This window comes from Pseudorca crassidens, chromosome 12, assembly GCF_039906515.1.
Source record: "Pseudorca crassidens isolate mPseCra1 chromosome 12, mPseCra1.hap1, whole genome shotgun sequence".
NCBI lineage: Eukaryota > Metazoa > Chordata > Mammalia > Artiodactyla > Delphinidae > Pseudorca > Pseudorca crassidens.
In genome coordinates this window covers 73,913,137-73,928,866 of record NC_090307.1, presented here as the reverse complement: position 1 = coordinate 73,928,866, position 15,730 = coordinate 73,913,137, and the positions used below count along the sequence as shown (strand labels likewise).

At 51.6% G+C, this 15,730-nt stretch overlaps 2 protein-coding genes across 7 annotated transcripts in view; one reads left to right on the top strand and one right to left on the bottom strand.

The window, feature by feature from the left end:
• Window positions 1-1,020: 1,020 nt before the first annotated feature.
• The window catches only part of SART3 (spliceosome associated factor 3, U4/U6 recycling protein), a 49,167-nt gene continuing 34,457 nt past the window's right edge, over window positions 1,021-15,730 (top strand). For 2 of the 6 annotated variants that reach the window (XM_067700451.1, XM_067700452.1), the window contains exon 1: window positions 1,022-1,481. Coding sequence is in view for 1 of the 6 variants with exons in the window: in XM_067700457.1 (XP_067556558.1) it covers window positions 1,392-1,481 (90 nt within the window). In the remaining 5 variants the exon portion in view is untranslated. Of the gene's footprint in view, window positions 1,482-8,645; window positions 8,783-13,015; window positions 13,133-14,050; window positions 14,220-15,730 lie in introns of all 6 variants that reach the window. The other 4 variants (XM_067700447.1, XM_067700448.1, XM_067700449.1 and 1 more) reach the window with 4 other exon arrangements.
• ISCU (iron-sulfur cluster assembly enzyme) lies at window positions 8,810-15,287 on the bottom strand. Its single transcript, XM_067700470.1, has 5 exons — window positions 15,111-15,287; window positions 13,482-13,595; window positions 12,488-12,598; window positions 10,860-10,938; window positions 8,810-9,342 (listed from the first exon to the last, which is right to left on the bottom strand). Exons 1-5 carry the CDS (start codon window positions 15,222-15,224, stop codon window positions 9,257-9,259), a joined length of 504 nt encoding a protein of 167 aa, XP_067556571.1. The 5' UTR covers window positions 15,225-15,287; the 3' UTR covers window positions 8,810-9,256.

Below are 15,730 nucleotides of genomic sequence, written 5' to 3'. Positions count from 1 at the left end.
CGGTGGGGATGGAGTGGTGGAGGTGATGGTGATAAGGTGGTCATGATGTTGGTGGGCGTGGGTGGAGATGGCGGTGGTGGAGGTGGCGGAGGTGCTGGTGGAGGTGATGGCGGTGGGGATGGAGTGGTGGAGGTGATGGTGATAAGGTGGTCACGATGTTGGTGGGCGTGGATGGAGATGTCGGTGGTGGAGGTGGCGGAGATGCTGGTGGAGGTGATGGTGGAGGTGGCGGAGGTGATGGTGGAGGTGATGGTGGTGGTGAACATCCTTGCCTTGTCCCTGTCTTCATGGGAGTGCTTCCAAAGTTTTCCCGTGAGCATGATGTTTGCTGTAGTTTTCTGGTAAATGTCCTCTTTTCAAGTTAGGGAAATTCCTTTCTATTCTTAGATTGCCAGGATTTTTGAGTTGCAGATGGGTATTGAAGTTTATCAAATGCTTTCCAGTCTCTACAAAGATGAGACAGTTCTTTTCTCTCACCGTGGGGCACTGGATGGAGACACCCCTGGGACAATCTGGGTGAACTGATTTTGCCTCAAGCCCGGAACCTCGCTCTCCCTCGTCCACTTTCCCTGTCCCTTCTTTCTCTCTCCCTAAACACAGACACTTTTCCAGGCCCGAGGAGCCTGACGGTAGAGGAGGGTGAGGCATCAGAATAGAAATGATCTCCCCGTGCTGGGTCAGCGCTTTCCGCCTGCCTGACTTCTGCTGCCGTTTCCTGTGCTAATCCCAGGGGGGACCAGCCCCCCTCCCCATCTGGTTCCAGACATAGCTCGAGACATTCTGAGGGTGCATTAAAATGCTGGTGGCAGACAGACAGGGGAGGATCTTGAAGCCCCGCATTCCTCTCTGGGGTGCCGGAGGAGGGGTGGGCGCGGGGCGGGTGTGTGGTGAGGCAGGAATTTGTCTTGGTTGGGGGCGGGGTTGGTCCGGGGTGTGGGGAGAAGGGCTGGGTTGCTAGGCAAAAGCGGCAGAGATGAATCATGTTCTGGCGTGAGCTGGTTATGGGCTAAAATGAGAAGTTATCCAAGGATGTGGAATCTTTTTGTTTGAGCTGGAAGGGAATATGGAGGCATTGGGTTCAGCCCCCTGGTTTTGCAGACAGAGGAACCGCAGATACAGAGAGGGAGAAAGGTTTGCCCAGAGAGTAAGGAACGGGCGTCTTGCCTCCTAGCTTTTTCCAGGGACTGTGGCCAGAATAAGGCTTTGGCACCAACTCCTGTATTGTACGCAGTTACCGTTCTAGGCATCCGAGATTTCATGAATCCTCAGGCATGCTTTCCCTGAGGAGGAGAAATCCAGAGCGATATGCTCTGGGACGGCTGTGAACAGTGTGATGCCAGGGTGGGTGGGGGAGGCCTGTCTGGGGAGGTGGCATTTGAAGTGAGACCTGGATGCAGGCGGCAGCCCTGGGAAGCTCTGGGAAGAGGGCTGCAGGCAGAGGGACCAGCCAGTGCAAAGGCCCTGCGGTGGGAATGAGTTTGGTGAGTTTGAGGGACAGCAGGGAGGCCAGTGGGCTGAGGGAGGCAAAAGCGGGGACAGGCAGGGCCTTGGAGGCCAGAGAGAGGCTTGATGGGAAGCTGTTGCCTGACATTAATCAGGGGACGAGATCCCCCTCGTGATTCCTTCTCCTGCCCTGTGTTGCCTGCTAAGGGCCTGTCCTGTGGATTAATGAGCATTTAATAAGCACCTACTGTGTGCCCGGCTGTCCTGGGCACTTCGCCTGTATGGTCTCATTTCACCCTGCAACGGCCCCTCCCAGGCTGACCGTCGGAGGGGGACAAATGGGAGAGGCCCACACTTGCCCATAGCCGCTCTGCGCAGGCCTCGCGGACCCAGGCTCTGTCCCTTGAGGCCCTCTGCTCAGCCAGAAAAGGACTGGCCTGCACGAGCAGCTTGTCCTTTGGTTCAGCTTCTTAGGAAAAAGAGTGGGAAAGGTCGAGAGGAGACTCAGATCCCGGCGGCCGCCCCAGAAGACTTGCCAGGAAGCAGGGCCACGCTGGCCCGAGCCTTCGGGGTTGGAAGGGATGAGCACCCACTTGAAGGGAGATGGTCCCCAGGGGCCTGCTGTGGTAGGAAAGTGAGTGAGAATCCGGGGCTGAAGGGCAAATGAGACAGTGTGAGAAACTCCCCCAAAGCTCCTTTGCCGCCAGATGGTAAGCCCAGCAGATGCCTGGGATTCCTCCATTAATGATTTACACTAAGCCTGGCTTTTCGCTCGTCTTCTTGTAAGATGCAAATCTCCTTTGGAAGAAAGAGTGAGAAGATGAAGTCTCAGACCCAATATTGTGATGAAATTCAGAGACTGTAAGTGGTAGGGGCCTGGACGACGCCGAGGGGCCATCAGATTCAGAGCTCACCACGGGGTCAGCGGAGACTTTTGGAGGGGCTGCCCTGCTGCCCACCTTCTCCCTCTGCCCACTCCTGCTTTCCAAACCAGGCTTCCACAAGTGTTGATCCCAGGAACACTCCTGGATGAACACCCTGCACGTTAACTCCATCTGAGTCAACTTTCTGGGGAATCTGACCTGTAACAGTGAAGGTGATGATGGTGTTTATAAAGTTGATACTGATGATAATGACCGTGATAACGATGGTGTTGATGACGTGGGTGATAATGTTGATACTGATGAGGATGACGATGGTGATGATGATGGTGATGGTGGATGAATCAGCCCGCTCGGGCTGCCATAACAAGATACCACAGATGGCGCGGCTTAAACAGTAGGAATTTCTTTTCTCACAGTTCTAGAGGCTGGAAAGTCCAAGGTCGAGGTTCTGACAGGGCTCAGTTTCTGGTGCGAGCTCTCTTCCTGGCCCATAGATGGCCGCTTTGTCCTCACGTGGCCTCTGAGCGCGTGTGGAGAGACCTCTGCTTTTAAGGTCTCACCCTTATGACCTCATTTAACCTTAATTACCTCCTAAAGACCCTGTCTTCAAATATAGTCACAGTGAGGTTTGAGCTTCAGTATATGAATTTGGGGGAGGGGGGTGCAATGGAGTCCATAGCAGTGATGTTGGTGACAATGATGATGGCAGTGACCGCGATGGTGACAGTGTTGCCGCCGCTGATGTTGGTGATGATGATGTTGCTAATTATGATGGCGATGGTGGTGGTGATGATAATGACAATGACAACTGTGATAGTATTGAGGATGGTTATGGTGACGATGATGGGGGTGGTGTTGATGATGGGGGTGATGGTGGTGATGACGGGGATGATGATGATGGTGACGATAGCTAACATTTATTGAGTGCTTATTACATGCCTGGCACGGTGCTTTTTTTACTTTACATGGGATCATTCTTTTAATCCTTACAACAAACCTCTGACTTAGGAGCTAGTATCCTGCTGATTTTTCAGGAAGGGAAATCAAGGCTCAAAGAGGTTAGGTACCTGCCTACAGTCCCATAGAGAGCTCATGGCAGAGCTGGGATTAGAACCCATGTCCCTAGGTCCCCATCCAAGGTTGTACCTTCATATCCTGTGGTTCGGTTCAAAGGGGCCGTGTGTGATGGGAGGTGTTTGGGGGGGGGGGTCCAGGCTGATTTCCCCACTGGGGCTCCCTCTGATCCATCAGCCTGAGGCCCCGGGGGGCAGATGGAGGCCCCTGGAACCTCTTTTGCACCAGCAGCTCTGGGGCATTAAGGGTTGTCCTCAGCTGTGGGGCCTGGGCCTTCTGGAGTTATTCCGGGATCTGGGCTTCTCTGAGATGAGGCCAGGGGCTGGAGTGTCTAACACGACATTTCCAAAGATAGCTGGGCGGGGAGGGTGCTGGTGGTATTTGAGGCTGTGCCCTGTGTCTGACCAAGCACTGTGGAGTGAGCTTGCCCATCAAGCCACGTGTGACAGAAGTCACGTCTGTGTGTCCCCTGCACAGGGACAGCCAGACGACGACTTTCTGTACTTTTGGAGGCCTTGCTGGGAGGGTGCGTCTCAAGGCAAAGACATCATAGATTGGAAGCCTGGAAGTTATAGTATTTTACTTTACATTTATTTTATTGTATTGTGTTAATTTCATTTAATTTTTAATTTAATTTAATTTTGTCATGCTGCGTGACTTGCGGAATCTCAGTTCCTGACCAGGGATTGAACCTGGGCCCCGGCAGTGAAAGTACCAAGTCCTAACCACCGAATCGCCAGGGAATTCCCTATAGTATTTTAAAAACAGTAATAGTAGCAGTAGTAGTGACAATAGTAGTAATAGTAACAGTTGCTATGAGGAATAATAAGACCAATGCTAACAATAATAACGATAACAGCAGTAGAGAGAATAGACCAGTCGCAAGCTAAGAGCTTGGGCTGGAATCCTGCTGCAGCCACTTCCTGGCTCTGTGATCTTGGACACATCCCTCTACCTTTTAGTTTCTTCATCTGTAAAATGGGATAATCATAGAATTTTAGGATTTTTGTGCAGAATAAATGAGCCTAATCTATATAAAACACCCAGCAACTGTGTCTGGTATGTAGCTAGGGCTGAAGAGTCATGCGTAATCATGACAATCACAGTAACGTCTATGAACTCTTCTTTTTTTTAAATTTGTTTATTTATTTTGTTTGTGGCTGCGTTGGGTCTTTGTTGCGGTGTGCGGGCTTCTCATTGTAGTGGCTTCTCTTGTTGCGGAGCACAGGCTCTAGGCGCCTGGGCTTCAGTAGTTGCGGCACATGGGCTCAGTAGTTGTGGCTCGCAGGCTCTAGAGCGCAGGCTCAGTAGTTGTGGCACATGGGCTTAGTTGCTCCGCGGCATGTGGGATCTTCCCGCACCAGGGCTCGAACCCGTGTCCCCTGCATTGGCAGGTGGATTAACCACTGCACCACCAGGGAAGCCCTGCACTCTTATTTATTTATTTATTTATTTTTCAATTTTTTTTTTTTTTTTTTTTTTTTTTTTGCGGTTCACGGGGCTTTCACTGTTGTGGCCTCTCCCGTTGTGGAGCACAGGCTCCGGACGCGCAGGCTCAGCGGCCATGGCTCACGGGCCCAGCCGCTCCGCGGCATGTGGGATCTTCCCAGACCGGGGCACGAACCTGCGTCCCCTGCATCGGCAGGCGGACTCTCAACCACTGCGCCACCAGGGAAGCCCTGCACTCTTTTTTATATGCCACATGCTTTACATGCTTCATCTCATCTAATGGTCATGTCAACCAGACCAGGTAGGTACTATTATCATCCCATTTTGCAGATGAATACACGGAGATTTGGGGTGGTTGAAGTCTCTTGTTCAAGGTCACACGGGGTAGGCGTCGTTTGAACCCACCGGCTCTGACACCGGCGCGCCGAGCTCACTCTGCTGTGCCCTGCTGCTGGGCAGAAACAGTCTTCTCTGGGGAGGTTGGCTGATATCATCTTGAGGGATGGAGGAAACAAGTGGACAGGCCCCAAAGCCACCAATGAGAGATGTGCTCCACATCCATCTTCCGGTTGGGGCTGGGGCTCATCTGCAGGGTCCCCCTAACTCTGCCAAGACACAGTGGGACCTGAAAGTCTTCTGTCCCATCACGAGGATGGACACAGAGTCTACTCTCTTGTCTCAAGTTCAAGGGGCCTTAGTCATCAAAAGTCACCCCTCATTTGCTTGGCCTTTTAAGAAGATGCCATGATAGAGACAGCTAGTTTTGACAGGACAGTTCTTAATGGGAAGCTGTGAAAGTGCATTTTGATGTGGTCCCAAGTGGCCAGAATCCAGGAATAACATCTAGGAAAGGTTAAATTAGAGATGTGGTCATAGCCATGGTGGGGGTGGGAGGTGGGCAGAGGACCTCAGCTGGAGCTCTAACCTACCACTTCCTTGCTGTGTCATCTGAGGCAAGCCGTTTCACCTCTCTGAGCCTCTGTTTCTCCATCCAGCCATCCTCCCACCCACTCACCCATCCATCTACCCACCCATCCATCCACTCACATACCCTCCATCCATCCACTCAGTAAGCATTCATGGAGCCCCAGTAAGTCAAGAGCTGTACCAGAAGCTGGGTCCCGTAATTGAATTGCTGTCATCAGTAGAAGACTAAATTATGAACCATCATACATGGAATGCTGGGTAGCTATTAATAAGAATGAGGCAGGTCTACAGGAACTGATATGGAGAAATACAGCTAAGAGGAAAACAGAAAGATATAGAAGTATATGTAGTGTGCTACCATTTGTGTAAAAACCAGGGTCTATTTAAACACATGTATAGTTGGATATGCCTAGAAAATTTCCAGAAGGACACCTAAGAAACAAGCACCAGAGACTGCCTCTGAGGAGGGAGATTGGGGAATTAGTAGGGGTGGCAAGGAAACTTACGTATCATCCTGTTCCCTTTCAGGCTGTTTGAATTTTTGAAAATAGTATATTATCTGTTTAAAATTGAAAAAAAATTATTAAAAAAAAAAGAATCTCTGAGTAATGATGTAGAAAGATAAGAAAAGAGCAAAGTACAAAACCCATCCATGATATTTACGGGCTCAGGGAAGGACAAGAGACTGTAGGAACAGAGAGGGCACCTAGCTCAGCCTGGGGGAATCAGGGGAGACTTCCCGGGGGAGGTGGGATCTGAGATGAGGCTCCTAGGCTGAGTGGAGGTTAAGGGAAGATGCCTGGCGAGGGCATTCGGGCGGGGGGTGCAGCATAGGGCCTGAAGGGAAGGTTCAGTGTGGCTGGAGCTAAGTGATCGATGTGGTAGGAGGTTTGGAATTTGTCAGAAGGACAACGGGCAGCCATGGACAGGTTTCAAAAAGAGGAGGGACAGGGTCAGAGTGGGGAATGGATCCCAGCAGTGAGGCTGGAGGCAGGGAGGCCAATGCGGAGGCTAGGAGAGAGACGATGGAGGCCCAGACTACGGCAGATGTGTGGGGTGGGAGGGGCAGAGAGGGAGGTTGGAGATGGGAAGTGACACCTTCTCCCAGGACCTTGAGTCCCCACGGAAATCATTTCAGCAAACTGCTTTGCAGAGTGCAGAGCACTTCACAGTGGTTCTCACTCAAGGCTGCACCCTGGAAACTCCTGGGGAGCTTTGAAAAAATGCCAGTGCCCAAGCCCCACCCACACAGCGTCAGATTTAATCAGGCGTTGGAGTTAAACTGGGCTCCTGGATGACTGAGGCGCAGGGCCGTGGCGCGTGGAGGTGGGTTGGCCAAATGAATGGATCAGGGCTCACCCGGCGTGGGCGTTCACCTTCCCGCCAATGCTCAAGGCACAGGTGAGCCCCGGACGGTGTTGAGTTCTGCCAGAAGGAAATGAGGCAGAAGCATGGCCTTTGGGTCACCCAGCCCAAGCCCAACCTCGTGGCTTGGGAGTTGCTGACCTCCTGAGCCAGTTTCCTTGTTTGAAATAATGCCCACCCCAGGGGGCCATCCCGAGAATGGACGGGATTACAAATATGAGTCTGGCTCAGAGCACGGGTGTGTGAGCCTGCTGTGAGTTACACGGCGGGGTCCCCCGTGGAAGAGTTTATGTGGAGGTGCTGAGGTCCACAGGATGCCAAGATCTCTAGACCTGAGCTCACCCAAGGAAGGGGCACGGTGCCCTCACGTGGTTGAAGCTAGCTGTGTTCTTAATGGAACTTCAAACAGAATATTCATTGCTTTTAGCTGCACGACCACGTATTTTGAGGTTTGGGCTATTCTGGTGATAGTGCCGTGGCTGTTTACAAGCAGCTTCTGATGTGTAGAGTTTAGCCTCAGCTCTCAGAGGATGTAACCCGGACAAAAATGTCTCATTTAAAAAAGTCACAAAGAACAGCGGTGGGGAATTGCAGGGCGGCCACATATAATAAAGAGAGAAGCGCAGCCTTAGAGGGACTGTGAATTAAACAGTAGAACACGCCACATGGGACAATGTGACATGGCTCCACCCAGCAGCTCTAATTTGAGATTCTGATGAAGGCCCTGCTCTGTGGGCTTCCCCGCAGGCTGGGGGGTGGGGTGGGGGAAGGGCCTTTGAAGTTCAGTGTCCTTCCCCAGAACCCAGAGTTTTTTTTTTAAACAAAGAAGGTATATTTAAGAGAAGAGGCAGCCAGCCTATGCCTGAACATCGGGAAAAACAAAAGCATCTTACTTTTGAAGTTGGAGATTTGAGCCTTAGCTGGCATTTTGAGATCATGTTTCACTAGAAAATTGGGCCTTTAGTGGGGCTTTTAGCTGGTGCGTGACTGTGGGCGCCTCAGCATGGCACCCCCTGCCTGTCCACCCTGGGGCCAGATGGGTAGGAGGAACAGTGGTTAGAACAGCTGTTACTTGTCCCTGAGCCAGGGACGTATGTTTTTAAACTTGAGGTCACTGTACTTGTAGACAGTTCACAGTGAACTATTTGTCACAGCTGTGCAGGTGTGGACAAAAGAAGGTTCTTCCCAGGGGCCTCGCTCACCCACCTCCACCCAGAACCACCCAGGAGGTTCTCAAGAGTCGGGTATTGGAACTACTTGACCAGACCTGCAGCAGAGCCCTGGGCCTAGGAGTCGGCATCTAAACCTCACCCCTCAGGCCTCTGTGGATTTGGTCCACAGCTTTAGGGTAGCGTCCAAGCCATTGCTGCTCAGATTTCAGGATTTCACAAACTAGTGAAATTACAGACAGAATCTTCTGGACTGACTTTGAGTTGTCAGCCTGTTATATTGTAAAGAATGAAAAGTGATGGCCATCTCCTTTCATCTTCCGCCTTGTTTCAGAAAACATTATCGACATCTGGCTTTGTTAAAATCTCCATGCCTGGTCTTTACTGCCCAGTTTGCTGGGAAAGGTGCACGAGTCATCACCGTCCAGCATCTGTGAACAAACCCCAAGGGGCCGAGGGCAGCCCTGTGAGGTGAGTGAGGGACCCAAGAGACAAGGCTTACCAGAGGCAAACACTGCCTTATATTCCTTTATTTATTATATATATGCAAATCTGTTTTATGTACAATATTTGGTCCTACCAAATAATCTTAACCAAGGCATTCTACTGGTAACCTTCCCCAAAATAGATTCCGGTAAAATCAGATATCTGTGCACTTCATGACTACCCAAACCTACTGATTTCAGTTTGGGGGCCATATGCATAATTCAAAATAGACATACGCTAGATTAAGGCGATGAAAGTGAGCTGCAGGAAACCACAGGATTCAGAACAACTAGACTGTGTATTTTGCTTGCATTAGAGTCACAATGTGAACAGCAAATGCTGTGCGGATCTCATAGTGCTTTTATTGTAGTGCGAGGGCTTCTGAACACCTACGTGACTGCACGGCGTGGGGGTGGGGGTAAGCAGCCCACGTGACCTGCGAGAAGCTTCGCCGGGAGCTCATTTCTTTTCCGCCTCTCCTTTCTTGGGTTCTTGTTTCAGTTTGAAATCAGCCAGGGCGGCCTTGATGGCATCTTCGGCCAGCACTGGAAGTAAGAGAACGAAAGAGAGCCTAAGTTTCTAGAATCTGCAGGAACAGTCCTAGGAAGAGAATCTTTAAGAGCTGAGGTAGTGGTGCTGGGACAGGCTTAACAGAGTCACCTCACCAGGGTGCTGGGCGAGGAGCAGGCCTGCAGGCCGATGGCTGTTTCCTGAGCCGGATCCCTCCTGCGGGGCGGCTCTGGGGACAGACTGTGCGGCAAATACCCGAGATTCTAGGGTAGTTCCTTAGCCTCTTGGACGATCATGTTTTCTTGCTGGGATAGGGTGAGGGCTTTATACATAAGTGTCTGATGCACAGGAGAGACACAACAAATGTTGGTTCTCAGCTGCTCTCAGGGAAGTCAGGATAAATGCGGTGGGTGCTGGTGGCGCTGGATGGCATTACTTAGGTCGTGCCAGTTTGTGCCTGGGATGGCATTTGCCGGCACTCTCTAGTGATCCCAAGTGTGGAAACTTTTATTTTGGAGTCGATATTAAAAGGGAGGCTTTGGGGAAAATAAACATTGAGAGAGCTGGAATGACAGCAGAGAGCGTTGGCTAAAGGTTTCAGTACCCGAGAAGGCCTAATGAAAAGGCAGGGGGTTCCTCTGAAACCATGTGAAAATGTTTACAAGCTATGGCCTTTATTCACGGCTATTTGAAATCCCAGCGCAAGTGGAAAGAACTCGGGTCTCAGCAGACCTCCATCCCTGCCGCGGCACTCAGTTCTTCTCTTGTGAGTCCTACCCTGGCAGGAGGCCTGGCCCTCTGCTGATTTTTAACTAATTTGGTCAGTAAATCTCCATCAATAAGTTTAGGCTACTGTTTTCCCATAACCTCCTTGCCCTAGAAGGCTGAGATTTGAAAAGCTTTAGACTGAAATGGAAAGCCAAGTACAAGCCTTAAGGCATCTGGACTTTCTCTCAGGGAGAGTGCAGAGGGGGATATTGCACAACTGGGCTTAGTCATTGCATATACACAGATGCAGACCCCGACAGCGATGGCATCTGCAAAGGAAGTGAGGAAATGCACAACAAACAGGATTATGGTGAAAGCGGCATTTTCTCCTTTACTGGTCCCAACTTCACCACAGCCGGGTGAACAGCACAGATTCTGGAATCAAAGACTGGGGTTTAGACTCTGGCCCTGCCACTGAGGAGCTGTGCGACTGGAGGGCTTTAACCTGAGCCCTCGTTTCCTCCTCTGTGTGGGGAGAGGTAATGACACCTCTGGGGACTGGAGGACGTTCCTGAGGGTTAGAAGTGAGGCCACAACGTGCTCGGCACGATGCTTGGCCCACACCACCCCCGCAGGACTCCCCTGGAGGCCGCAGTGAGACCCTGGGCTCTAACCCTCTGGAGACTGTGAGAACGGACTCCATGAGCTGTAACCCTCGGAGGCTGTAAAGGTGGACTCCACGACCCGAAAGGACTCGCCGTTCCCCTGTCACAAATCAAGTGGATGCCATTACAAAACTGCCCTAACTGTCCAAGCCCATCGCCATCCTGGAGGGGACACTTACTGGAGCAGTGCAGTTTCACAGGCGGGAGGCACAGCTCCTTGGCGATGTCCGTGTTTTTGATGGTCAAGGCTTCCTCCACCTGAGAGGCAGATGGGACAGACGGGAAGTTTTAGTGATGCTCTATCTGGTGGGACAGAAAATAGAAAGGGCCAAAGAGGCCCCCACGACAGGGTAGTGGTGGGGGACGATTTCCATTTAATAACCCCAGACAGAGGACTCCCACTTCCACGTCCAGGCTGCAGCTGGGCTCCTCAAGTACGAAGTACACGCACCGGCATTGCTCAGCTGGGGTGAGCCAGGCCCGCAGAGATGCTGCCACGAGCCAGGAGTGGACCCTGGGAGGAGTCTCTGAGGGATCTGCTTGAGGCCAGCAACTTGAGCCTTTTTTAAAAGGCAGTGATGTTCTACGCTGGTTTTGTGACTCTCAGCTTCTCTGGTGTCCTTATACTAAATGTTCAGAATAAATCCCGTCAACCCTAAGTGCTAGATGGCGTCAGGGAGGCAGGAGGGGTGGCACCCAGGCTGGCAGCACCCGGGCCAAGGGCACAGACAGCTCCTGGAAGGAGAGCTCTTGGGGCTCATCCCCTGCCCCAAGGAGAACCTTTCTCCTCTAGGCGGACTAAAAAGGATGCCTGGGGTTTGTCGAGAGCCCAGGGGCATAACAGGAGGCAGGCCTACATGGAACGGAGCCCCGCTGCCTTAAGGAAAGCGATTTCCCCCCCTGCCCGCCAATCTCCCAAGTCCACTAACTCCACTGAATTATGCTTCAACTTCTGTTGCTGGAAACTCAGATGGGAGTCTCTCAGGGTCAGAGAAAGGCCCTGTCCCCACTTTCTGATCACATTCACGGGGCCAGGCCCTGGGAGCACAGGTGCCCTGTCTCCTCATTTCCTCTTTCCCTGAGGATAGTTCTGGACAAATCACTTCACAGCCACCTCCGGCCAGAACAGGTTAGGTCTCTGCTTCCCCAGCCCTGAGGACCTTGCCGGCCAGGAGGCCCTGAGCCACAGGGAGCCGGCGGCATGTGGCCTGGCACACACCTCTGTGACTCAGCTCCCAGAACCTGGGCCCTTGGGGCTGCAAAGGTGAGCACCTGCAGTTTGGTTTTTCTGAGAGGTTTTAATGGTGACAGGATTTTAGAAAGGCTAGTTTGTTATTTCATGAATCCTTGTAAGCCACCTGCACTCCCTCCTGAAGCACAATGGGAGGAAACAAACAAAACAAACCACAACGGAACTGCCCCAGAGCAGACTTAGACTTCTAAGAAATGATAACAGCGGTGACCCTGGAGAAAGCCGAAGATTTCTTTTCACTTCTATTATGTTAGAGGGGGAAGTGAGGATCTTTTTTCGATTTAGTTAAAAACAAACCACCAAAACCCCCAAATAAAAATGATCAACAACAAAAAACCCCAAACTAAAAAACACTTAAAATTATCCGTAATTCCCAACGTGGAGAAGAATTTAATAAAAACCTCGGTAAGCAAAATTAAAAAGAAAATTCTTAGCATATTTAGAAAAAAAAATCTTAGGTTTTTGGTTTGTTTGTTTACACTCACTAGACCCTTCCCTTAACTGAGAGCCAGGTTTGTGGAGAATGTGACTTAATTCTAGTTTGCAGGAACCTACCGTCTTCCCCTTTACCCATTCGGTGGCTAGCGAGCTGGAGGCGATCGCAGAACCACAGCCAAATGTTTTAAACCTGGCGTCCACGATCTTCCCCTTTTCATCCACTTGAATCTAGAAAAGAGGCAGGAGTTAGCAGAGGTTCTGGTGTGCCCCATAGAACCTGGTGCTCATGGAGGCCCACGGGGCGCTCCCTCCCTGACAGCTTTGGTCCTGCTTTCCGCACTTAAAAGTTTGGGCACTAATTACTGAGTTTCCTCTATTCCAAAGAGCTCAGTGACGAGAAGATAAAAGCAGGAACTATACAGAATTATACAGGCCTAGCTAGTAAAGATCAACCAAAAACTATGCCTCCTGCCGCCCCCAACCCTAGCCTGATTTTTGGCTCTGAGGTTCTCCTCCCAGCTGCTGGGTCAATGAGCGTCTTTAAACACTGGGAGAGTCTGCAGTAAAGGTCTCTGGATAATGCTTTTTCCTTTGGTGCCAGACTGCATGTAGTAGTTCCCTCCTGCCTTGTTTCTGTTTTCCAAGATAGTCATGAAGCTGTCTGGCGAGCTGCCCACCACGGTGACGAAGGAGATGTGGAGAAAGCTATGGTTCACCCAGAGCGCCGGGCACTACCTGCATGTCATCTCCAACGTGGGGGAGGTTTGATTTATTGCGTTTCCTGTCTCTTTGGGGATTGCTAACTGAACAGTTGTGGTTTTCCTTTGATTGGTAAAATTCACAAAAGATTTCACTTAGCTAAACTGGAATTTAGGCTGGTACAGTGAGCACAAAGGTGAGATCAGTTCACTGTGTCAGAAAGGGTCAGCGTAGTTTACTAGTATGACTAGCATTCAGCCCCTGCTCGAGTCATTTATAACACTGACTTGTCCCATCTCACAGGAATTGAGATGGGGACCAGATGCAATGTTGTACACTGCTGTCAACTATGGAGCACTGTACAAGCAAAGGGGTCACCGTTACCACCAGTAAAGATGGGAACCAGGGGTACCTGTAATTTCATGACATCACCACACGCTGGAGCTCCCACCAGTCCGGTTCCAACATTTTTAGATGTCTTATCAAGGGACCCCACGTTTCGGGGATTTTCATAATGATCAACAACCTGAAACGAGAGGGTGAACAGAAATCACAGTCACTCTTTTTTGCTGTTGGTCTCCCCGACTTTGATGGCAAAGTCCTTGAAGTCAGCAAGCTGACCCTGGCAGGCCATCACTAAATACCAAATTTCACCTGGGAATGAATTCAGAGATTCCAGAGAGTGGCGAAATATCAGCAAAATCCTGTCTTAATTCCGCAGGGTTTTGAACCACAAATAATTACTTGACCTTTAACCACCCAAGTCACCAGAGTTGGGCTCAAACAGCATTTTTGTAATTTCCAAAGAAAATCTGTTCTCAAAGGATAATGATTACTATTCGAAAATCCTAAAAGTAAGTATGGTCCAGAAATGGAAGGGTTTCCCAGAAGCCTCAAGGAGACTGTTACAGGAGGAACAAGGCTATGGAATACGTCCCTTTGTGTGCGAAAATAAATAAATATCTCATTACTGTATTTCAGGGCCCTGAAATCTCTGGTGCAGCAGCGCACCCTGGTGGTAGAAAGGCTTGTGTCAACAACACACATCCCTGGGGCGGGGAGGAGTGAAGTCCGTGGGGAAACGCGCGGAAGCCAGAACAGAATAAACATCTATTCAAACTGGCACACGGAAGGCTTTAAAAACCTTGAGGTTTGTTTACTAGTTAGCAGTAAGTATCCCGATCTTTCCAGTCCCCTCCCCCACCTCCACCCCAGCTATCCAACCACGGATTTTGACTCCAAGCCCAAGGACCTACAAGATAATGTCCAATCTGGACTTTCTGCCCCGGGTTGATTCACCGCATTCTTTAGTCAACCGGTTCCCGAGTGAGAGAGTCTCATGTTTAGGGACTTTGCCTATGCACCTATCTCTACTCACAGCTCACCACCACTCCAAACAGAAAACAAAAATTAAAACGTTATGACTGTTCGTTACATGTCCATCTCCACTCGGAGGCTCTGAGCTCCTGCAACAGTAACATCACCCTAAGTGGCCTCCCTGTGCCAGACACCCTGCCGAGGACTCCGCAGGCATGGTCTCGAGTACGGGGGGCTGCTAAGACCCCATTTGACAAGAGGGGAAACAGGTTCAGCGCAGGGCACTGACTTGCCCAAGGTCACCTGGCCAGGGCGGTAGCCTTGGCTGAAGCCGGACCCCGCGCCGCTGTGTGTCGGGCTGGCAAGTCACTGCAGGACCCTGCTTCCTGGGCTGTTGGGGGTTTAAAGGCTGGATGCACGAGATCGCGGCCAGAGGCCGGGCCCACGGGCAGTGGCCATTAGATGAGCAGGAGCTGTCATTTTTATTTCAGGCGCGGTTAGTGCCCCTGCGCAGGAAGGAAAAGTTAGTCCAGGCGGATTCGCGCGAGGGGCGGCCTCTCCTTTGGGGCCCGGGGCGGCCCGTACCCTAGGTCGCAGTGGGGCCTCTCGGGCCCCGCAGTTCCCAGGCCCCGCAGAGTCTTTCCTAGGCCGGGCCTCCGCTAGGATGCCCGCACTCTCGGTTGTCCTCGCACTTCCGCCGCCGCCCGGTCCCGCCCGCTCCTACCTTCTTGTGATAGAGCCGAGCCGGAGCTGACAGCTCCCGGACCGGCAGACGCGGGGCCCGGAGTAGCAGTGCCGAAGTCGCCCGCCTCAAACGTCCTGCTCCAGCCGCCGCCATCTTGCGGGCTTGCGCCTGCGCAGGCCGAGTGCGAGACCGAGGCGCGTGCGCGAGTCTGTTCCTAGCTTGGAGCGCGCTCCCTCTAACGTCCCGGCGACTTCGCGCCTGAGCCCTTCCGCTCCGTGCACGTGTACGCGCTTTGGTCCCGCCTTGACCACGCCCCTCCGGGGCGGGCGGGGCGCGGAGGCCAAAGGTCTGGAGTCGCAGGAGAGTTTGTCCTCCGTGATGGGTTCTGGATCTGAGGGGCTTCGGGCTGGAGTTCGGGACCCAAGTTTGCGTTCACAAAGTCCACCGCCGGAATGCGCAGAGGATCAACCAGTCCGCCTTTCTTAGCCCTGTTTTGCAGCTTAGGAAGTTGAGGATCAGAGCGGTGTAGTAGCTTGTCCTAGGTTGCCCGGAGAGTTAGACTCAGTTGGGATTCAAACTTGAACAATCCTGAGTTGGAATCCCGTTTCTGCTCCTAACTGGCTGTGTGATCCTAGGTGAATGACAGCGTCTTTCTAAAC